This window comes from Onychostoma macrolepis, chromosome 24 (genome assembly GCF_012432095.1).
Source record: "Onychostoma macrolepis isolate SWU-2019 chromosome 24, ASM1243209v1, whole genome shotgun sequence".
NCBI classification, from domain to species: domain Eukaryota; kingdom Metazoa; phylum Chordata; class Actinopteri; order Cypriniformes; family Cyprinidae; genus Onychostoma; species Onychostoma macrolepis.
In genome coordinates, this window is record NC_081178.1 from 5,770,513 (window position 1) to 5,794,832 (window position 24,320).

The 24,320-nt window shown below is 33.7% G+C and overlaps 1 protein-coding gene across 5 annotated transcripts in view; it reads left to right on the forward strand.

Moving 5' to 3' along the window:
- The first annotated feature begins 3,514 nt into the window (after nucleotides 1–3,514).
- Nucleotides 3,515–24,320, forward strand: part of nrbp2b (nuclear receptor binding protein 2b) — a 39,135-nt gene continuing 18,329 nt past the window's right edge. For 4 of the 5 annotated variants that reach the window (XM_058765371.1, XM_058765372.1, XM_058765373.1 and 1 more), the window contains exons 1-12: nucleotides 3,516–3,960; nucleotides 18,986–19,108; nucleotides 19,640–19,741; nucleotides 20,162–20,251; nucleotides 20,366–20,406; nucleotides 20,519–20,613; nucleotides 20,894–20,917; nucleotides 21,699–21,785; nucleotides 21,862–21,917; nucleotides 22,026–22,121; nucleotides 23,055–23,187; nucleotides 23,653–23,755. In XM_058765371.1, coding sequence (XP_058621354.1) covers nucleotides 3,841–3,960; nucleotides 18,986–19,108; nucleotides 19,640–19,741; nucleotides 20,162–20,251; nucleotides 20,366–20,406; nucleotides 20,519–20,613; nucleotides 20,894–20,917; nucleotides 21,699–21,785; nucleotides 21,862–21,917; nucleotides 22,026–22,121; nucleotides 23,055–23,187; nucleotides 23,653–23,755 — 1,070 coding nt within the window. In that variant the 5' untranslated portion in view covers nucleotides 3,516–3,840. Of the gene's footprint in view, nucleotides 3,961–18,985; nucleotides 19,109–19,639; nucleotides 19,742–20,161; nucleotides 20,252–20,365; nucleotides 20,407–20,518; nucleotides 20,614–20,893; nucleotides 20,918–21,698; nucleotides 21,786–21,861; nucleotides 21,918–22,025; nucleotides 22,122–23,054; nucleotides 23,188–23,652; nucleotides 23,756–24,320 lie in introns of all 5 variants that reach the window. The other variant, XM_058765375.1, reaches the window with a different exon arrangement.

A 24,320-nucleotide genomic window follows, 5' to 3' on the forward strand; every position in this document is an offset into this window, starting at 1 on the left:
CGTCTTCCAGCACTTCATTAATGCTAATGAGAGGAGACTGCTTTGACCCTGAAGTACTTTGACAGCTCAGATCATCATTTATGAAATGTAACAATAATGAGCCATTTTTAGCATGGCATTTGTTTAACCCTTGGCTGAACCGTTGGTCTTTTGTAACTGTGTGTTGGCATCATGCAGGGTTTGTCTCTCTTTAGGGTCATTCTGTGCTCTAGATGCCGGTTTAGAAACTGGGTTTGTGTGTGCTGCTGCATTAGTGTCCTCAACTCTGATTAGAAAAGAACAGCACAGGGGGAAGTATAAATAAATAGAGTTACCTGGCAAGAGGTAATGTAATAGGGCTAAAATATTAGATTAAAAATATATTAATATTTAATCTATATGCATGTGTGTATGCATCTTTATTGTGCACATCAATGAAATTTTGTTCTTGCATAGAATAACTTGAATTTTATTAAGTCAAGTCACTATTATTTGTATAGCGCTTTTAACAATGCAAATTGTGTCAAGGCAGCTTTATATCAGCTTTACAGTATTTAGACGGGGAAATAGTTTGTCGAAAATTGTGTCATTCTCCTCTGGCCAGACAAAATCAACAGTTTAGCAGCAGTTTTATTAGGAAATGTTAACATAACAATGAATCTATCTCTGTCAGCGGTTGATCAGAACCATGGACAGCACCTGTCTGCAAACCTGTGTGACATTAGAAATATTAGTTGATTATGCTGAGGTACTTTTTATTTTGCCGTTTCACTTTGTTTTGACTGACATCAAAGATGGTTATTCACTCCCTCCACCTACAATTCCTGCCGGACCAGAGACTCTCTAACCATTAGACCACGACTTCCCACGACTTAAAGATGGGCTTGAATGTGAAATGACAAAATTGAAAAGTAGCATTTGGCAACAAGGGGTGATGAGAGAACTTTTTTTTGTTTTGTTTTTGTGTTAGAAATATCATATTATGTTTGAGTATTAAAGGCATATATATTAAAATTGAATTGAAGATGTGTGCAAAAATGTACAATATTTGTGTCAGATATTAATGATAAATATTAACAAATATAATGCTATCTATCTGTCTGTCTATCTGCCTATCCATCCATCCATCTATCTATCTATCTAATCTCATTTTTTAGCTTTTATATTGTTTTGAAGTTGTAGTTAATGTTTTAGTAATTTTGTTACTAGAAGTCGCCTTGATTTTCCGTTTTTACATTCAGGGATAGAAAATGTATAAACAGCTTGAATGTTCAATTTCCACGTGTGGGAGGGAATTAAACGCCCCTTTCCACTGATTGGTCAAGCAAGGATCAAATGGTGCCGTCATCATGTCGTCTTCAGTTTTGTGCACTCCTGCGTTCATCTCCCTCTCATCAAACAACCAGACTAACAAATGGCTTGACACAAACCATACTGGGGCAGCGCCTATAGGCAGGGCTTACTTCTGTGTAGGCATAGATTCTCTATGGCAAATATTAGGTGCTTATTGCAGAAATATGTATGTACCTCACATCTGCAGCCACATTACCCTTTTAGTCTATTTCTTTGGGGCACCGCACAATATGACATTGTAGGTGGTAAATCAGTACCAGCCAAAGCCATCTTTGCACTGTGGCACAGAAGCTGCGTCTTAAGTTAATGTATTTACACAATTAATGCTGCTCGGACAGCAGTAAATGCATTAACACAGCAATTTCATTATGGAATGAGATTAATGTTTTAAACAAAAACATTTTGTATAGCCTACAAAAATATTAAATGAGTGACAAAATGAAACAATTGGATACTTGAATTATGAAGGTTTACATCGCCAGTAGGTGGCGGCAAGTCATTGTGTTGATAAATGAGTCATAGAGTCATCAATTCAACCGATTCGTTCAAGATGTTGATTTGTTCAGGAGCAGAAAGACTCGATTCATCCAAAGAGTCGGATTCATTCAAGAATTATAAGAAACGCATGTTTTTTTAAAAAGTCAAATAAAACAGACTGTTTTAATCTTCATTAACCGACTGCAGCTTTTAAATTTGGGCGGAGAGCAGAGCATTTGAATCGCGCGCAGAACACAAAACTGACGGGATCTAAAAATTTCCGGAGTGAAAAACAGATCTGAAATGAAGCGCAAGTTTCTGCTTTTCAGCTTAGAAACAACACAGTGATGATAGTGAAAGTAGCTCAATGAAAATAAACAACTTGACCAAAAGTTGCCTTTGTCATTTGTATTTGTATAGATGACAGATTCATAATTTCCGATCTGCTTGAATTTATACGTGCTCACGCCATGAATGTTGTACGAAACACGATTGTGATAAAGCAATGCTCCTTTGATTCATTGTTCAGCAACTCTTGGTAAGAAATCGTGTATTTGTTCCATTTAAGTACAGTACAACTTTGTAGTATCAGAGTAGGCTACAATTAATCTCAGAGCTGCATTACAGAGGGGCATATGATTTCTATGATCGCGTTCTGGCCATATGACTGAGCGCTCGAATGAACTCAAGGATTCAAATATTAACCGTTTATTCTAAGCAAGTGCAAACAGATATTAAAAATATTAACGTAAATATGGGCGTTTTTTCCTCTGGTGACTTGTTTTTGTTGTCACTGTAGGCTATTAGCATATCCTAAAATCGAAAGCACAGGCACATGTAAACACCATATCGGATTAGATAACGTCTCATGTAAACAGTTCATCGAATCTTTCAATCGGAATGATTTTAATCGGAATGACAAAAAAGTGTACATGTAAACGCACCTACTGTAAGTTACCGAAAACACACGTTAGGCGCGCGTTTGTGCGGCAGAGCAGCTCTCTCTAGCGCTGTATGACCTGACAGACAACTAGTTGTCCAGACCTGTTCCGTTCACACAGCGCGCGTGTTCCGAGAATGCGGTTGTGAGTCCTGAAAATTTACGGGTGTGAGTTCGGTTTCAGAATGCGGTTGTCACACCCGTAAATAACCGAACTGTGTGTGTGAACGTAACCGTATTAAGGACTCAAATACAGGACTGACCCTATTCTGCTGCGTGTGAACGTGGGCTTACGTCTGTGTAGCATACATTCGGCAACCTGCGCGAGAAATACATGTTATTATTTTCTCATAGCCTAAATATGAATTTATTCACATGTGCACCCACAGCTACCCCCTAGCCCACATCTTTGGACCAACGCCTGTTTTATTTCAGTTAACATTTATTTTATTTGAAGTAACACAACATAAATGGTTTTTATTTTAGTTATCCCTGTTGTGATGAGTGGCTTATAACTTTTTTTAATTTTTAAATAAATATCTGATGTGCTGTTGACAAAATAGCAGAGCTTTGAAAACAGTTTTGAAATAACACCCTCCTCCTGTTTTACTATATTATTTATTTATATTTTATTTTACAAAGACAGTACATTTGTGTGAATAATATATATATATATATATATATATATATATATATATATATATATTCACGGTTTAGTGATGTATGTTGTGTAGTCGTGATTTATCCAGTCATTACGGTAATCTGTGAGCCAACAGTTGCGCTCGATGTGTTTGTCGTTTTAAAGCGGTAAACTGCTGAATGAGAGGACATTTTATTTTTAACAACTCTTATTCAACTCTCATTTTCAGTATGAAAAGCAGCTTGTAATTTCTTCTGCATTTAATTGGATTTTAAATTACCGACATCAGTTGTTGATGACAGAAAATAATGTCCCTGAACTGTGGCGTATTGAACATTGAGTCATCTCGCGTGGACGTCCACAAAGCAGCGCGTCATTTCAACGCTGTTTTGAGGTGTTTCCTTCGCAACGGCTGCGCGGCGTTTGTGCGACGGTCATTCTGTGACATATAATGACTATGTCAGTCCCGGAGAGAAACTCTGGATCCGAGGAGAGGGAAGAGGAGAGCGAGGATGAGAGTGAGATCGTGGAGGAGAGTCCCTGCGGCCGTTGGCAGAAGCGAAAAGAGCAGGTCAGTCACTGAGGAGCAGTTTATCATTAGCCGTGTCTCAAATCCTCCCCAGCTGCCTAAATATTCAGCTCACGATCACAGATGTGCATGTTTTGGACGCGATGCCCAGAAATGCTGTCTAGGTAGGCAGCTCACTGTGATGCTGAAGTAGGCAGGGCGCTGTTGCCATGCGGTCTAGGTTGGCAGCTCACGGATACTTAGTTAGGCAGCACACAATGATCCCAAAACCGCTGTCTAGGTAGGTAGTGAGCCCATTATGAGGTTTAAAAATGCTGCTTGAGCACCTACTAAGACCCCCAGGTGGGCAGCTTACTTAAATGTCCAAAAATGCTACCAGTCTAGGTAGTAAGCTCAATATGATGCATTAAAAACGATGTTTAGATAGTAAGCTCCCTCTTAGGTAGCTCTTTTTGATATGCGGGAAGGCAACTTGTCTCAAAATGATGGCCAAAAATACTACCTATTAAGTGGTCAGCTCTGTATAATGGCCAAAAATGTAGCTTACACATGCTGTCTAGGTAGGCAGTTGCTCAAAAATGTAGCTTACTGTGTAGGCAACTTAATGCCCTGGTAAGCCACTTGTTATGAAGGCTGCAAATGCTGTGTATGTAGGCAGCTCAGTATTTGTTATTCATCTGACAAGGCAAACATGATTATTGCATAATTTTAGTCATGGCTTAGGTTTTAAAAAGACAGAGATTAAATTGAAAACTAAATTATTTGAGTTCAATTTGTAGAATTTCTCTTAATATATTATATCAATTAATTTAATTTGCGTATTTTTATACACAACAACACATTAACTATATTAAATATATCTTAATATTGTTATTTCTTCATTTATATATATATATTTCATAATTTAATGATTTAATAAGGTTTTAAATATTTAATTGAATGTATAAATGAGTAAATTCAATTAAATAAATAAATTCAATTAAATATGAGACAAATAAGTATGTATTTATTTATGTAATTTAATTGGTGTAATTTATGATTTAATTTTTATAATTGTGTTAATTTGATCTTTAAATACATAACAGATATAAATGAAATATATATATATATATATATATATATATTACATATTACATTATTTAATTATTTAAGGTTGTAGAAAGAGGAAAATATTTTATTGAAAGGAGTAAAATAAATTCAATTAAATATTTGCTAAATCATATTTAATTTTTGTGTTGCGTGAAGACCGAAATATAATGTTGGTTAAAATTAAAAGTATAACACACAAATGATTTAAATGGGACGTTCCATCTCATTAATGTGTCAGAATAAATTCAGTGTCTTTGTCTCTAAGTTTTAGTGGCGATAACTACACTGTAAAAACAAATTCTGTAGTTTTTACAAAATAATTTTGGCAGCTTTGGTTGCCAGAATAAATTTGTAAAAAATACAGAAAAACTGTAAACACATTTACATAAAAAAAAATAAAAAAATTTACAGTATAAAACTGTAATTTACAAACACGGAAATTTGAATGTGAACCAGTAAATTCAACAACACGCACTGCTATTAAAATCTGTTTTGTACCTTTAACATACTGACAACCACCATAATCATGCAGGTGGTAAAAGAGAAAGCCACATGAAGAATCAAAGCTCATCACAAGTAGCTTTGCCACAAGCAGAAGTATATACTAATATATAGAAGGTGCACTAGAGTCATTCATGCAAACACAAAACACCATCATGGTAACACACATGATACTTAAATAATGCAGTAAACTTTCATTAAACAGAAGATGTAACATAAAGCCGAAATGCACATAACTGATAACAAAAACTATTAAAAAACATGATTATTTAAACAAAATACTTTCAAATGTGGAGTGTCATGCAGGGAATTCTGGGAATATCAGTTTACAGTTTTTGACTGTAAATTATACATTGATTTGTTATTTTTTACTTCTAAAAACGGTACAATTAACAGAATTTTACTGTAAAATTACATGAAATGTCTGGTTAGATCTTTTACATTTTTTCCCTGTATATAGTACGGGAACTTACTGTTATCCTATTAACAGTTTTTTTTTTTTCCCGTAGCGTTTTTACAAAATTTTACAGTTAAAGTTACACTTATTTTTTACATTGTAGATAAGAAGGTACTGAAGTTTATCACATGCTTCCACATGTTCTTATCATTTATATTGATGAGTGCATTATTTTGACCCTCCCTAATACTGTTTTTCTATTCATAAGCAAACGGGTGAGTAAAGCGGTGATATGAACAGCCAGCTTCATTAAACCACGCTTCAACTGTAGTAGTTTTAAAATAATACTTTCTCGGAAAAGTGTGATTAATTTCACTTGCAATGCTTTGATGGAAATGCTTGTCTGGGTTTCTCCTCACAGTTAGCTTATAGATGCATCAAATCTTATTACAGTGCTTATTTTAAAGCCTGTTTGATTTTTTGACTTTGACTTTGAAATCACGTTTAAAGAAATTTCCGCTTCCTAAAACAGAAACAGGTAAAGCCTCCGGGCTCTCTTGGAAAGAGTTCTGCACACTAGATGAACTGCGTTTTGCTCCATGTAGCGTCAAGAGAAACCAAGGCATGATGACATCTTGTTTAATTATTAAATAAATGATCAACCGACCATGAACAGTGAGGTGTGCACACACAGAAGTGCACATTTTCCATCGTGAAGATATTTTTAAGTTTTATATCAGCGATCTAAAGAACATCTGCTGTCATCCACAATTCCAGAAGGATCAAATTCTTGCATAGACAGACAGTTTAGACCCAGTTGGACTAGTTTAAAGCATGAGGAGCGTGTCAGTCACTTTAGGACACACTAATACAGCAGCACTTAGATGTTCTGATAGCACATTATCTTCTGCTTGAGTCTGCTTGAGTGATGCTTTCTCATTATGTTGCTTGGCACAGTAATCGGCAATGACCGGATACTTAGCATGAGGATGTCTGACTCTGTTAGTATTGATAGATCTTTCATGACATTAGATGCAACATATATGATGCGATATAGCTGAGTGTAGCAGTACTTGAGCTGTCTTTTTTACAAAGAGTAGAAGAAACTCATTTTATTTATATTTATTTATTTGAATCATATTTGTATTTTCATTACAATAGTTTTATTTATTTTAATTTTTTTGTAGTTTTTTTACATTATTTTTTTTCAATGATTTCTGTTAATGAATCATTGAAAGTCCACTAGCTCATATTTGTACTAGTAGGAACTTCCTGTATTTAGATTATTTGGCTACTAGTGAAATCATAATCAGTTCCTTTAAAATCAGTGAGTTTGGGGTCATGATCCCAAATGGGAAATTCTGATTTGAAAGGATACTTTACAGTGTTATTTTAGTATTATTTAGATACTGTTATAGTTGTTATTATAATTTTGAATTTGTATTAGTAGAATGTTCTATATTTTTATTTTTATATGTTTTAGTAATTTTGCTGTGTTTTGTCATTTTATCAGTTTTTTTTTATATACCGTCATAAAATGCCTAACTAAATGAAACTAAACTTGTTGCTTTGGCAACTAGCTGAAGTTATTTCCTTCCTATTTATTTTATTTCAGTTAAAGTTTATTTCAGTTAAAGTTTTTTATGGTTTTATTTTTTTTTTTTTATTTATAGTTTTATTTTTAGTTACAAATCTAACAACCCTGATACAGTGGGACCCAAAATCCACTATAGTGAAAATGCTGTTGTGTTGTGTTTTGTGTGTGTGTGTGTGTGTGTGTGTGTTTTAATTTAAAAACTTTTGTTTTTCAGTACTTGATTTTATCAACAGAACAATTTTAAAGAAAAGATGAATTTAAAATCTTGAATTTAATAAAATAAATGTAAAATAAATGTTATCTGAACACCACATTTGCTTATTTGATTGGTGACTTTAAATATTTCTTTTAAAGTTTAAAATGTTTTAAAACATCTATTAAAGCTTTATTTTTAAATTTAAATGAAAAAAAAAATCTGGATGTACAATGTAGACTTCGGACTCCACTGTATATTAATATCTAAAAATGTATTTAATTAGTGACTTTATATCTAAAACCTTTAAAATGATAAAACTTCTTTTGAAGCTTTATTAGGATTAAATGAGAAAAAAAAGAAAGAAAATCCAGATGTACAGTTTGGACTGTAACGCGGTCCTTTCTGAAACGCAGCGATTTTTACAAAGCTCATTGTTCTGAGAAGAGAGGCGTGCTCTGATTGGCCAGCTATCCAGTGCGTTGTGATTAGCCGAATACCTCAAGCGTGAGACGGAAATGTTACGCCCCTTACCGTATTGTGATGCTGTGTCCCAGCACGACGACACAAAAACAATAAAACCCATTATAAACGAGGCATTTGCATCCAGTGGGGACATAATTACTGATTATAATGACTTATACTGTCTTTTTACGCTTCGTGTTGCATCGTGCCTCATAAACATTACCATGTCTGCATTTGTGATCTGAGAAACGACAAACAACAAGCGCTACTCTACACAGCTCAAAACTTGCGTTTGAATAGTCAGTGGCAAATTCTTTAAATATGAAAACATACTTACAGGCTGTGAGACAGAAGCATCAGACTGTCCTTGAAAAGTTGGAATTGCCCCACTTTATAGAAACAGACTTTGTTCACAGCTGCTGGCGTTACGTTACTCTCCCAGGTTCAGGAAACAGTCCTCCGTAAAATGTGCTGCACACTCTAATATTTGGGTTGAACTGTTCTGGAACAGTGTTGTAAATACAACTTAACCACTGATTTCTTGTTGTGTCCTCTTTTGGAAGCCCAAACAAAGTAGTTTCGCTTACACAATGAAACACAGCGTTTCCAGGACATGGCGCCGGCGGCAGCAACAATACTACAGCGAGAATAAAAATCACGCCCCCTTTCTTTGCGTATACATTTGGGTGGTGTTTTGCAAATCTCCCCACACCGTGACGTAGACAGTTTGGTTTTGAGACTTTAGTCTTTGCAACTTCAGGGATCTTATCTATGCACCAACAGCTTGTAACACTCCAAAGAGAAAGGAAAACTTGAAATTGCATCATATGACCCCTTTAATATCTAGCACAGTAAGTTCCAACTAGTGGGAAATATGAACAAGTTGTTTTTTGTTTAGAGGGCAGTGTTAAATCCGTGGTGAAAGTTTGATTCTCTTGTATTAAACTGGGAATGGGATTGCAGATAAATGCTGTGGGGTCAAGATCAGTCAGACAGGTGCACAAGAGTGGATACTGTCGCCAACACACACTGAGCTCCGATCCCACTGGAGCTGTCAGCTGAACAAGCAGATCACAAGCAGATCTCTTGGCTTGTGTTAATTAAAGGAACAGCCCTCTATTTCCCATTCCCCACTAATGGTATTCAAGATAGCAATTTAAACGTCTCTCATCAGCATTCCCAGTAATGAAATAAACCTAGGGAATTTAAAAACAACAGGTAATTGCATCTATTTATACCACCATCGCAACTTTTTTCTTGCAATTATGAGTTTAAATCTCACAATCCTTACTTTTTTTTTTAGTTTCTGATACAGAATAAAAAAGGTAATTGCATCTTTTTATAGAGTTTATATCTCGCAGTTTCCAACTTGTCCTCAGAATTCCGAGTTACATCTCACAATTCAGTTTCTGTCACGAAATTAAAAAGGTAATTCCTTCTTTTTTTTTCTTCTCAAAAGTCTGTTTTTGTTTCTACCACAGAATCAGATATATATATATAATAGTATTTGCAAGTTTCATTCTAGCAATTCTCGCAATTTTGTGAAATTCTTTTCACAATTTAAAATTTTTTCTCAGAATTATGAATTTATAGTTGCAATTCTGAGTTTATATCAAAATTATAGTTGCTATTAAAAAGTAAGAATTGTATAATATAAACTCAAAATTTTGAGTACAAATGTCAGATTTATGATATTAAAAGTTGCAATTACCTTTCTTAATTATTTTTTTATCCTGGGCCTGAAACAAGCTTCCATACCTGAATACTATAATAAGCATTTCAGTTATAGTTAGTTCTGCATTATGAAAGCAGACTGTCAGTGTTTTCCTTTACAAATGGCTGTTGAGGACATGTTTGGATTTTTCGGCCCGCAGCAGGAAATTGACTGACTTATAGACTTGGATTGTTTTCATTGTCTGAGTTCCTCCAGGGAAGTGGAGGAAATGAAATTTAAGAAACACGTTTACAGTGTCTTTATTTATCTGCGGTCTTAATACTAAAGCATATGACCAAATATTATTTCTTTTTTGTTTTAGTAGTACATTTACCAACATGACCTTTACCATTTCCCACTGGTATTTATGGGCAGCTTATTCTCTTGTAACCTCATACGAACTCAGATCTTTCCATCCAAAAGGAATCTTCACTGTACGTAACCCCCGATTAACCAGCCGTTTATACAAATAACAGCTTGTTTTCTCTTTTTCACGTTTGGTTAGGTAATGCACTGGGTAGTGATTAGTCTCTTTACAGTGCTTTTTATTAAAGGTCTTTTTTTGCCAGAACATATTAATGCTTTTTTCAGGAATAAGGCAGCTGCAGATGCCTTTAATGACTGTTGGAATTGCTTCACATCATTATAATTATTGATTCTTGGTTTTGGCCGCAAGATGCTCTCGGTTGGCTGCGGTGCATTTCCTGACACCTCAGCTTGACTTTGTTTACCTTTTTCAAATTCAGCTTTCAGATGTTTTGAATGAGTTCTTTTTCCTATAATGTATTACTCTGAATTCTACGGAAAATTCCAAGGATTTTATGTTAGATGGTTCTACATATATTTGAGAAATCAGTAAATCAATTAATAAATCAATAAATGATATAAATCAATCGATGACGATCAAGGATATATTGATAAAGGAGTGTATAATTTGACAATCAAAATCAATTAAAAAATGTAAAAATTGAAAATGCAATATTCAGTATAGTGATTAATAACATAAAAACTGATAAAAATGCAACAATTTTTTTTTAACAAGGTCATTTTTAGAACATGATTTAAAATTACATTTTCAATTTTTATATTGATTTTTCTATTCAATTTCAATACCTATGGCATCTAGTTTTCTTTTTTTTTTCAGCAAGTTTTTTGTTCTTTTAATCTTTAATGATGACCATACAGTAACTCTCACAGTTTGATAAATCAATGCTTGATTTTTTTTTTGATGGCCTAGTTCAGAAAGTTCAACCCTAATCTCTTGTTTACTGGGGTTGTGTACAGTCCAGATAAACACCAATAAGATAAGCATCAACTGAACATGACATTTGATGGTATATTCAAATAAAAGCTTTGCGATAATCCCATTATTTAAGATGGTAATCCATTCAGTGCTTTTAATTTGTTTGTCTGAAGAGAATACCCTAAAGCTCCCTCAGATAAAGATAGCAGGAGTCAATAACATTGACAGTCTAATTGTATTTTATTTGCTTCTTTGTAGTGTTTTAATCCAATAATACTGCAGTGCTGTTTCTCTAATGAGTGGTTAAAGGAGACTAGTCAATATTTCACCATATATGAGTTCTGTCAGATAGTGGCCTGCTTGCTTTGAATGCAGACACAACGACCTTTGAGTCTTACATAACGTCTACAATGAAATCTGTTCAGTGTAGGTTGTTTTACACTCTCGCTAGACAGCGATATTGACTATTTTCAGTTTGCTTGCTTGTTTAAAAATAGTTTGTGTCTGAATATAGTAGCTTTAGTGTCCATTTTTACATAAATGTATGTATTTTTTTTTCTTTTTAGGTCTAATGTTGTTTGCTGTGTATTACAGCATATCTCACACTGGTGTATTTCACTCTTGTGCATTTCACTAGAGACTCATTATTAGATGTTGATGTACCTGTGCATGTTTGAGGTGCAATAACAGTCCAAATGTACATTCAACACCTTTCCATTCGAGAAAATAAATGCATGCCAAGCATGCCTCAGGGCTTGCGAGACAATTTCTGCAACTCCTGGAACAATAGAGCTGCTTTTTCTTAATTCAGAACAATTCCTCTATTGTTTCAACCTCTTTTTATCAAGTGGCTGGTCTACAGAGCCTGGTATTACCTGGTAAATTACTGTCACATTTCCTGTAATATTAGACAGAATGACCTTGTAGGTCACTGGAGCAATGAGTTATGGTGAAAAGGTTTACAACCTGCAACTGGTGATTTGTTTTTAATGAGATATTACTATAGTACCGTACAGTTTAAGTGCACAGTTTAATAGGAGGAGAGAAAACCTTGGTTCCATTTGGTCTGTGATTAGGTTCAAATCAAGCCACACATGATCGAGATCCTGATTTAACCCAGACTAACCTCTCGGGTTCAGGGATGAGCCCAGGGCTGTTTTCCTGTTGAAAACTGGACAGACCCAGTTGGAGCTCAGTGTTTGGATGTAGAGGTCAGCATAAGGACACTGTCCCTCATCCACAGGATCTTTCACCTGTTCACACACATACACACATGTACACTAGACATGACACTGATGGAAAGTGGCCTGCATAACCGAAGCTGTGAATGTGAGATTACACTGAGCTATTTTTAACCTCATCCATCTGTGAATTTTAAAGCAGAAAATGAAAGGTAAAATGCATGTTTGCCACAGTGATGGAAAAGGTTGATAAAGAAACATTTTTACCTTGATGATACATCGCAGTGTGCAATTATGTAAAGGTTAATGTATAGTCAGACAGTCATTATCGCAAAATAAACCCAGACAGAATGATTATGATTATGATTAGTATTATTGATACTAGCAGAAAAAACCTTTAAGTTTGCAACAGTGACTATACATTATACTTCTTACATAGCTGTTCAACAGATAGGCTAATGTACATATTAAGCTCACATACCCATTAAGCACACTTCCATTTTTGAGCTCAGATTATAAAAAGAAAAAATAATGTATTATCCTACTTGATGTCTTAACCAATTGATGTGTTTGTTACTACATAGCTCCTGTAATTTCAAGTCAATCAGACCATTGCACACTGAGATATGGGTCTCCATGTGCTCACACTGTCTGGCGGCCATTTTGAAAGCTGTCTGAAAACTTTCACCAAAAGAGGAGCCCTTTAAATGTGCATTTTGTTTAGATGGTTAAGCCTTCGTTTTGGTTAAGTTTCATTACTTATTGTAAAATTAAGAAATTAATGTTTAGACTTTTGTATATTATAACCTGGAACTTGGAAGTGGGAAATAATTACAGTTAGATCCAAAAGATAGTTTTAGCAACATAGCGCAGATGCTACAGAACACAGTTAGCTGACTAGCTGTATAAGATTGTGTGCTACACTAATATATTACTTCACAGGCATTACTGGCTTGTACTTTTAAATCCATATTATTATTAATTGACTGTTTATTACCGGTCTGTGGTTTTCCACTGTTGTAATATTTTAAGATTTCATGTTATTGTAAGGTGAGTTTATTGGGTGCACTACTATGAAAATCACACAGCTTCAGTGTGACATCAAAAAGAAAAAGTACAATGTCATAGATATTGTTAATAATAGTTGTTCATTGTAAAATATGTATGAACTTAATACACGACCTAGATTATGTATTTTGCAAAATGTCGTTTTAATAAATATTACATGAAATTTATAAAACATTGTTGCTGCTCCAATTAAGCTCAGTGTGCTTTCTTTAAGCTCTTCCACATAGAACATCTACACTGTAAAAAAAGAAAAGTTGAGCCAACTTAAAAATTGTAAGGCAACCAGCTTCAGCAGATTTTTTCTCAACTTGTTGTTTTAAGTTTATACAACAAAAATTTGAGTATTTCCCACAAAAATAAGTTAAAAACTCAAAAATCTGCTGAAGATTAATTTTTTTTTTTTTTTTACAGTGTATATAAATACTTCATAAACAGACTTTAAATATAAACTGATGGTTGTCAGTTTAAGTTAATCTTTATAAAATGATTAATAACTTATTTTCACAGCTTTAAAATCTAGACATAACTATAGTTTATGCATGACGTCCATACAAAGAAGGAGCCATTAGAAACCTGTCGTATCTGTCCAGGAAAGAAGCAACTAAAGGCTGGAATACACTAAACAAACATCTTTTAAAATGTGAACAGAACGCCAGGCATCATACGCTTACCGACTGTATAAATAGTCACAAAGGAAAACTGGGCATCATACACTAAACGACTGAGGATCATACACTACCAAACTTTAAATTCCTTCCGATCACAACAAACTCACACAGAAATGTGCGCATTGATGCTAGGAGACATGTGACAAATGAAAACAATATGTGTTCTAAAATCGGCTGAAAATATCAAAAATGTTTGATCTACTCCGACTGGATGGAATCATAGTCTAAAGCTAAAAAATTGGAGTCTGTGACCATCATATACACTATGTGATTTTCTATTAGATATGTCAGAAACTTTTAATAAAACATGATGTGAGCTTAATGGGAACAGGGGTGTGCTTAAAGGGTGCAAAAATGTACCCATTAAGCACAGCCAGACTTTTTTAATTTAATGATGTACTGTATATCTTAATCAAAATGCTTTTGTCATTTAAAATAAAATTAAATATTTTTTGAGATTAATATTTTATTTTATCATAACGTCTTGTATTGAAACCAATATCTTGTGCACTAAAAATGTCTCAATGTAGATTTTGGTGAGCTTAATAGGTACGTTTACCCGACCTAAATAAATGTGCGTTAAATGTTTGAGTTTAAATTCTGTTGTGTTAGTAGAAAGACTGTAAGAGGAAAGACATGAAACTAGTACAGATATGTAGGATTATGTTCTATCCAGTTATATACAATAATATTTGACATCATGGTTTCAACCAATAAGAATCAAGTGTTCTAGAGCGCATGTGATAATGTACGTTATGTGTGTAATATCACACGAGCGATGCTAACATTCAGACTAAAAGTGGGATTGTGATTGTAATAGTGTTTTATACAACAGTTAAAGAAGTTAATAATATTGTATACACAGTATTCTCAGTTGGTTTGTAAATCTTTGCAACCACTAAAATTGTTCCAAACACCGACCATAACACTTTTAAATGCCACAGTTATGTGTTTGGTTCCTGAATCAGTGTATTAGAATGAATCCGTTGAATGAATGAAGCAAATGACTTGCTCTTAAAGACTGTCACTTGTCGCCTACTGGCGTAATGATGTAACTACAGAGACTGAAAATCTGCACTACTAATAATACACAGACTGGAATGAGTGGAGTGATACAAACAGTGAAACTTCCCAGTATATCAGTGCAATAAGTAACAGATACATTTTTTTTTCATACATAATACATGCTTTATTAAGTTCAATATCAATCTTCATCAAATACTGCACCACAAAAATGTTAGTGCAGCAGAAACTGTGAGAATATAGAGACTTAATTGCTTTTTAACTGAGAATAGATTTGTGTGGGTTAATGTGTTAAAGACGACAGGTGTAAAATTAGCTAAAATTATACTCTTGTATTGAAGAACAGCACAATAGGGAACTTTTCTCATACAACAATTATCTTTATACTTCTTGTGCATGATGTCTGTTTTAGTGATGACTGCTTGTTGAAAAAGCAATTTGCTATTTCTATTTAATTGTGGATTTGGCTGCTGTACAAATTATGCTTTGTTTGGAGTTTTGGAGACTGAAGTTTGTAGCTAATTATGTTTATTTTAATGTCTGTTTGACATTTAAGAGAATTTTAAAGAGTTTACCTTATCGACGGGTTTTGTCTAAATTTCTCTAAAACCTCTATGCATTACCCACCACAGCCTCTCTGACCTCATGACTTCAGAGATGAAGGCAACATGCCATACATGCAAACACAACCAAAGGATTGTGGGTAATCCATACAAATCAGGGCTCAGACTGGCGGTTAATACTGTACTTCTTTCATGGTGTTTTAGGATCAGCCCAGTTGTACCCAAAAAGCCTTTTAGGTTCAAAGAAACGACAAAACAGCTTGTTGAGCTACAAAACGTTCATGACTGGAGCTTGCAGCTTTTTAAAATTATTTATATATAACCTATGTATCAGATTTAAATTTTTACAATTATTTATATATAACTTAATATAAATCTTACATTATTTATTATTGTTGATTGATTGATTGGTTGGTTGGGAAAAAAAAGTTGCAGTAGATCAGTATATTTTTCTCCATCCTGACAGACTTATGTTTACAGAATTTGGCATTCTTCATAGCATGATGTATCTAGAGAACATTCCTCTAGGATTCACGAAAATCTTCTTAAGAAATAAGTTAAGAAATTTCATAAGATAAATTCCACGAAGTTCGTAAGTGCAATTCTTGAAAAATTCTTAAGTTCTCAAATATATTCTTAAGAACATCTTAATTTTTTCTTAAGAAGAAAATATCTGAGTGAAATATGAGTCTTTATCTGAGTGAATACATGACGCACTGATAAACTCGCACTTTATTGTCTTTTTGCGCTTCCTGCAGATTACCCTAATAATCATAATAAGCACGTACACTATTTTCGTCGCGACTTTGCCTGGTGCTCAGCTTCACGTTTTTAATGTGACGTGTTTTTGAACAGTTGCTTTTAAATAGCCTGTGCCATTTTTGTGCTGTGTTTTTGTGCTCTCATCCAAGTGAACGCTTCCGGTATGTGTATCCGCGCTGCTACAGCTAACGTGTCCTGTGTATCGGCACATTCATATGCGCTGAATACTGCCAAAGATTGTCGTATTTATAGGTTAAAATTAAAAGCGTCCAATTAAAGTTCCCTATCTGACTGGCTTTTATAGAGTTGCTACTGAGTTTTGAAGTCAACAAAAAGTAGCTTCACACATAGGCTAATCATGACCGATTATTGTTTACATTATCAGTCATCGCTGCCACAAACTCTTGCACATCCCAAGTAATAGTCCTACTATGTATTTTATGTAGCTAGTGTTGTTGGAACGCTTAAATATAAAAAAAATTTTTTTTAAATAACCCAATAAATTCATTAAATAATTCGTACTGTTTGGGATTTAAGACAATTCTGGGGCTGTCCTAAATTTAAGAAGTTACTTACGATGATTTTTAAGAAGATTATTTTCAAGAATTTGAATTATTCTTAAGTTTTGTCTTAAGAACAATCTTAAGAAAAAAAGATAAGAATATTCTTAAGAAGAATGTTTGGGAACTTTTTTCTTAAGTTAAAAAATAAGAAGAAAATGGCAGTTAAGAAGAAATTTCTTCTTAAGAATGTTTCGTGAATCTGGTTCCAAAGGGTTAAACTCGCAACATCTTGGTCACCACACTCAGAAAGCAACAGGAAAAGCACTTCTGTAGCCTTATTTATTTTGTGAGGGTGATATATCGTGGTCTTTTGACTAGTGCTGGGCTAGATTCCCAGCTAATGACTCAATGGCTCTAGTGTATCTGAATTCTGCAGTTCCTCCACAACTATAATCACATTATTGACCATAACAAGTGTATGAAGCTGAGATGGATGCATTTGAAGGGATGTTTTGAATGATCACCTGTTTACTAGAATGCAAATATGCATCATCCTCTACATATTAATAAACCTAATATCTTGAATAAATAAAATGACACTGAATTTATGCATATGGTCTGTTAAGATACTCAGCGGTTCTGCCATGTGCATGCAATAGACACTTCTGATTCCAGTCCATATCTCTACAAACAGCTTGGCTCAGAGTGCCAACCAGAAACATGTGTACCGTAAAACATCTAATATAGGTGACCGTTTTTTGGCTCAGTCAAACAACTCGGATTGCAACATACATGTAATTCCAGCCAAGTCTTGACCTTGAATTGAATTTAAATACTCATATCATACTAGGTGAAAGGTTTTGCACAGTTATTGCATTTTTATCATCATTACCATTCAAAAGCCGGTAAGATTTTTAGTTTCTCAAGGCTACAATTATTTAATCAGAAATACAGTAAAAACTGTAATATTTTGAAGTATTTTTTACAATTTCTTTTAGTATGTTTTAAAATGTAATTTATTCATGTGATGGTGAAGCAGAATTTACAGCAGTCATTACTAAAATATTTATTATCATTAATTTATCAATGTTGAAAACAGAGCTGCTTAATATCTTTATGGAAACCATAACTTTTTTTAAATTATTTTTTGTTCTTTGTTAAAAGCCTAGCTGTGTCTGTCTGACAGCAGTCAGCTGAACAAAGCAGACAAATTCATTAGTCATGCAAGTACAGACAGTTGCAGATGGACACACTGTATTTGTCTGCTCACATGCAGAGATGAAGTGTGAGACATGCATGACTCGGCAGAGGCGTGTGTACTCTTTCTCACGATTTGCTGTCTCTTTTTCGTCTCATCTCTTCAGCCATTATCCCTCTCTCAGCATGATCCTCCTCTTTATGTCTCTTTGGCATCACTTCTAATCTCTCTCTCTCTCTCTCTCTCTCTCTCTCTCTCTCTCTCTCTCTTTCTCTTTCTCTTTCTCTCTCTCTATCTCAGGCTCTAATCCAAATGCAAATGTAACAACCTCTCTCTGAAAATCAGAACATATGCCTTTGAAGTCAGTTAGATAAATTATACTTTCAAATTTTGATTTGAAAAGAGGTTAACAAAATAATTGGATGTCCAAACAAATATTGGTCAATGCTGATTTATATAGGCTAATGTGATCATTTAATTTAAAATCTTAAATAAAATGTTATATATTTAAATTATATTAAAATATACATTTATTTTATAAAATGTTACATTATTTAAAAATAATAATTTTACATAATTTTAAATTCAGAATTCATTTCTAAATATTTAAGAACAGAGCATGTAATATTTAAAAAATATATATGATTTAATTATTTATAAATGATTATAAAACTCTAGAAATGAGACTAGACAGAATGCTGATCAGTCTGATCAATATATCATATGTCTTTGACTACAATATGTCACATCACATTTAAATTCAGCAGTTGATAATTTCCCCGCTCAAGTGACACATCGCTCTTAAAACACTTTACTTTATTCCAGTATTCATAAGAGGATATTATGAATTTTTAGGTTACTTAGAGTGGATGTTAAAAGTGATTATTTGTCTCCCCCTGCAGGTGAGTCAGGGGAATGTTCCTGGAGTGGAGAGCGCCTCTCTGGCCATGGACACTGAAGAGGGTGTTGAGGTGGTCTGGAACGAGGTTCTCTTCCATGACAAGAAGGTCTTCAAGACAGTGGAGGTGACAGCTCAGCTCAAAAAAACATTTCTGTTCAAATGTTTAAAACCGTTTGGGGTTGGTAAGGTGGTTTTAAAAGAAGTCTCTTATGTTCACTAAGGCTGCATTTATTTGATCAAATATTATAATTTTAAATAACTGTTTTCTATTTAAACATAATTTAAAATGTCATTTATTCCTGTGATGCAATGCTGAATTTGCAGCATCATTCCTCCAGTCTTCAGTGTCACATGATCCTTCAGAAATCATTCTAATATACAGATTTGCTGCTCAAGAAACATTTTTTATTATTAGCAATGCTGAAAACAGTTGTACTATTCTTTGATAAATAGAATGATTAAAAGAACAGAATTAGTTTGAAATAGACATTTTTGTAACATTATAAATGTTATTTCTGTTAATGTTATGATTTCTTTAGAAATTATACTGACCCCAAACTTTTGAATAGTAGTGTATGTGTATGTGATAGTTAAAATGATTAACATGCTCAAATGTGTTTGATTTTGTATATTTGTGTGTGTTGTATTTATGTAGGACAAAATGAAGGAGATGTTTGAGAACCTGATGCAGGTGGATCATCCAAACATTGTCAAATTTCACAAATATTGGCTGGACATCGGGGACAATCATGCTCGGGTAACACACACAGATACACACTGATGGTATCAATGTCCTTTTGAGAATAAAGTGACTCTATGTTGTTGTGGCGGTGTAAAAAATATGTACATCAAAGTATCTCTCAAAGGTGAATTGTATCATTTTTTTTAAATGTATTTTGAAACACTTAAGTAGTAAGGCCAGTATTTAACCTAAAAGACCTTAACAATTCTTATTATGCAAATAAAATCTAAATCAATGGCAAGAGCATTGCTGAAGTCTCAAGCTTGATTAACCAAATAGAGGCTGAACAGAAGAAAAAAAAATCATATCTGGCCACATAAACTTGCAGTTTGAAGAGCCAGATATGGGAAGTGTGAGCTTAAAAAGTCTTAAGATAGTTTTTTTTCTAAAGTGGCCATTATGTGGAAATAGCTTTTCTTTTTATATCCCTCACAGGTTGTGTTCATCACTGAGTACATGTCGTCTGGCAGCTTGAAACAGTTCCTTAAAAAGACCAAGAAAAACCACAAGACCATGAATGTCAAGGTCAGGCTTTCTTAAGCATTTTTAGTCCCAGACTGATGTCTAATATGATGCACATGATTATTATTGTGCAATGCTGTGGTTTTTGTGTTTATGGGATACATTACTGTATTTCAGGCCTGGAAACGCTGGTGTACACAGATCCTCTCTGCCCTCAGGTGACACACATTTGTGTGTGTGTGTGTGTGTGTGTGTGTGTGCTTGTGTTGAAGGTTGTGTGTGTGTTCAAACAAATTTGTTAACAAGCATGCAACTTTTTCCACTCATCAGTTACCTGCACTCCTGTGACCCTCCCATAATTCACGGCAACCTCACATGTGACACCATCTTCATTCAGCACAACGGCCTCATTAAAATTGGATCAGGTATATTTTCCCCTGCACTTTCAGCCTTTTTTTTTTAATTTCTCCTCTGAAATATCCACTTTTTAGTCAAATTTTTGACTGAGAGGCATATTTATTGTTTAAAGAATTATGATAAAATGTTTATGCAAACATTTAGATCCAATTAGAAACAAATGTTTCTTGACTGAAAGTAAATCAGTGTTTATGGAGCACTTATGCTCACAAAACTGAAGGTAATGAAATAACAAAATCTGTATAATCATCATCCATTGTCTTCTTTCATTTCTGTTTTTCTCTGTAGTTTGGCATCGACTCTTTGTGAATGGTAAGAGCCATTTTAACACCTCAATCAATATGCAATGTGAACAAATTTACCATAAAACCCACACTGATACAAACTTGATAAGCAAATGTATATTCAATTGAAAAAAAATCTGAAAAAAAAAAACCTTGAACCTTTAGACAAACTATTTACTATTTGCTATTTTTAATAGCTTGTAAATTAATGTAATGAGATCTTTATATCAGTATAACAGACTGCTTACATGAAATTAATATGAATATAAATATATTATCTCCCAATAATATGTCTTACTAAGATGATCTTTGAAAGCTTAATTTCATTTCTGTTGTTTTCATTACGGGGAGCAAAACACAATGCAACACAATAAAATGATGATTGAGAGATCATATTTGATACTCCCATTTTAATGATTAAAAAAAAAAAAAAAAAAAAAAGGATAGCCGAGTAAGGCTAAGTTGCTTCAGTAAGAGTTAGTTTGGAAATATTACTTGCAATATAAAAGCTACTTTCACGTTTAGAGATCATTAAAGATTTTACAGCAAAACATGTGAACCACAACCTGAAGGCAGATGTTATTAAAATGATACAAAAGGCCTTTTACTTGCTATAAAATGATAAACTATCAATCAGACGACAGAAGGAATGTAGTAGATTGTGGACATTTGCGTAAAAAATGATACAGTAGGCTTTATAGGGTTAAATGTGATTATAGTATGTTAATGAAAATGGCTGAAAGCTTTCAATAAAGAAATGTATATTTTTGTGAGACCTTGACCCACACTGATTCTCTACTCTTACCAAGTGTTCCCAGAAGGGGGTGTCCGCGGTAAACTACACCAAAACCGAGATGATAAGAGGAACCTGCACTTCTTCAGTCCAGAGTATGGCTGTGAGTGTGACCACATCTTCACATCTTCACTAAACGTTTGGGTTTATATATTTCATATTTCCTTCTCCATTCTCAGCATGTGAAGATGACTACGCCATTGACATCTTTTCCTTTGGGATTTGTGCTTTGGAGGTGAGATACCAACAAAGCATGACCTGGCAGTGTTATTTATTACATACAGCTCTTTACAGCACTGAAATCTGACAAGTCCCTTATGAAATAATATTTAAACTCCTTCAGATGGCCGTGTTGGAGATCCAGGCAAATGGAGATTCAGTTGTGTCCAAGGAGGCCATAGCCAATGCGGGCCAATCATTAGAAGACCCGCTTATGAGGGTACGTGTGGAAGGCTGGGGTTATGTTTAATAGGCATTTCTAAAATGCTTTTCTAAATGCAATCAGACTCATGATTTTCACTTGGCAGATGATAAAACAGGTAAAGAAACACAACAGGAGGAAGGAGGAACCCATTTTAGGTCTACAGTAGTCGTTCATATTTTCTTTCAAAATTGTTAAAATTTGCATATCAAATAAGAAACCGTAGTCTTTTATAAGGTTAAAATTAATATTGTTTGTTAATGAAAATGTCTGAAACCTAAAAACCCACATTTATTTATTAAAACTGCATGAAAGAAATATATTTTATGAGAATTTGACCCACTCTGATCATCTGCTCCTACCCTGTGTTCCCAGAAGGGGGCGTCCATGGTAAATTTTCTTTAGGAAATACAAATTTTCTTTTATATTAAAGCTGATTTTTTTCATGAACTAAAACTAAAACAATAAATAAAATATTTTCATTATTTGAAATAAAATAAACATTAATTGAAGTAAAATAAAACTTTGTCAACTAGCCTTGTCAAAAATTCCTCGTTGTTCTCATTGTACTAAAATACTGTAATTAAAAACAGTTTACTAAAAACTATATAGACATATTAATAAAAACAACTAAAATCAAAACAAATTGACTAAAACTTTAACTAAAATGAAAACAGAAAATGTAGAAATAAAATCTAATTCAAAATATTGGTTTAGAAACAGATGTGACTCAGAATTGACTGCTAGTAAATTTCTCAAACAATTACAAAGAACCATCAAGTAACACATTTAATTAAACATGAAGTTTAAAAGTAGAAAAACTGAACTAGTATTTTTCTTGTTAAAACGTACTCCAGTAATCTTTGTTTTATTTAAATCATTTTTTTTTATACTGAATATCAGTGATAGTAAAATAACACAGTTACTGACATGCTGTTTGATGTTTAACAGGAGTTCACCCAGATGTGTGTGCGTCACAATCCCAGACTCCGGCCGACGGCGCATGACCTGCTGTTTCACCGTGTGCTGTTTGAAGTGCACTCACTGAAGCTGCTCGCAGCACACTGCCTCATCAATAACCAGTGTAAGCGTGCTTCAAAATAGATACAAAAAATAAGAATGTATTTATTGTAACAGTCTGAAAAAATTAAATAGCCACTGCAAAAAACTGTTATCTTTCCTCCTCCTCTCTCAGTTGTAGTGACTCTTTTAATCATTTCATATAAAGAAGATGTATTTAAATGTGTAAGAGATAATGGACTGTGACTCTATATTACTGGACAGAAAGATTGGTTTTAGTTTAAATTGCTATGTTGGATACAAGCTGTCTGGCGACAAGGTTGTACAGTTTAGCAGTCATTGTTTATTGTAACTGACCAATCACAATCAAGTATTCTGAGCCATGAAATAATAATACATCATTTATTTCAGGTAGTTTTCTTGTGAAGGATAACCTAAATGATACATTTTAAGATGAATGGGATTTCAGGTAAAATGTATCATAATTTAAATTATAAAATTTTGTTTTACATGTTATCTGGGTTTAAAGACATGCTTCCAGAGAACTGTGTGGAGGAGAAAACCAAATCATTCGACCCAAATGGAGTCTTGGCAGAGATTATTCACAAAGATCGTCCTCGCGTTCAGCTTAAGTAAGCCTCAACTTAAGCTGCTGTTCAAAAGTTTGGGCTCAGATTTTATTTGATTTTTAAAAGAAATAATTTTATTAAGCATGCACACATTAAATTGAGCAAAAGTGACAGCAAAGACCTTTATACTATTACAAAAGATGCCTTCAAATCAATTCTGTTTGAACTCATTAAAGAATCTTGAAAAAAAGTATCATGGATTCCACAAAAATATTAAGCAGCACAAGGGCTTTCAATATAAGAAATGTTTCTTGAGCAGCAAATCAGCATATTAGAATGATTTCTGAAGGATCATGTGACACTGAAGACTGGAGTAATGATGCTGAAAATTCAGCTTTGCATTACAGGAATAAATGACATTTTATTTAAAAATGTAAAAATTTTACATTGTAATAATATTTTGTTTACTGTATTTCTGAACAGATAATAATAAGAGACTTTTTTTTTTTTTAAATGTTAAAAGCTCAAACTTTTAAACAATAGTATAAAAGTTGTGACATGATTTGACATATGATACGATATGTAATATGATACAATCATGTATGTTTGATCATTTTTATTTATTTTT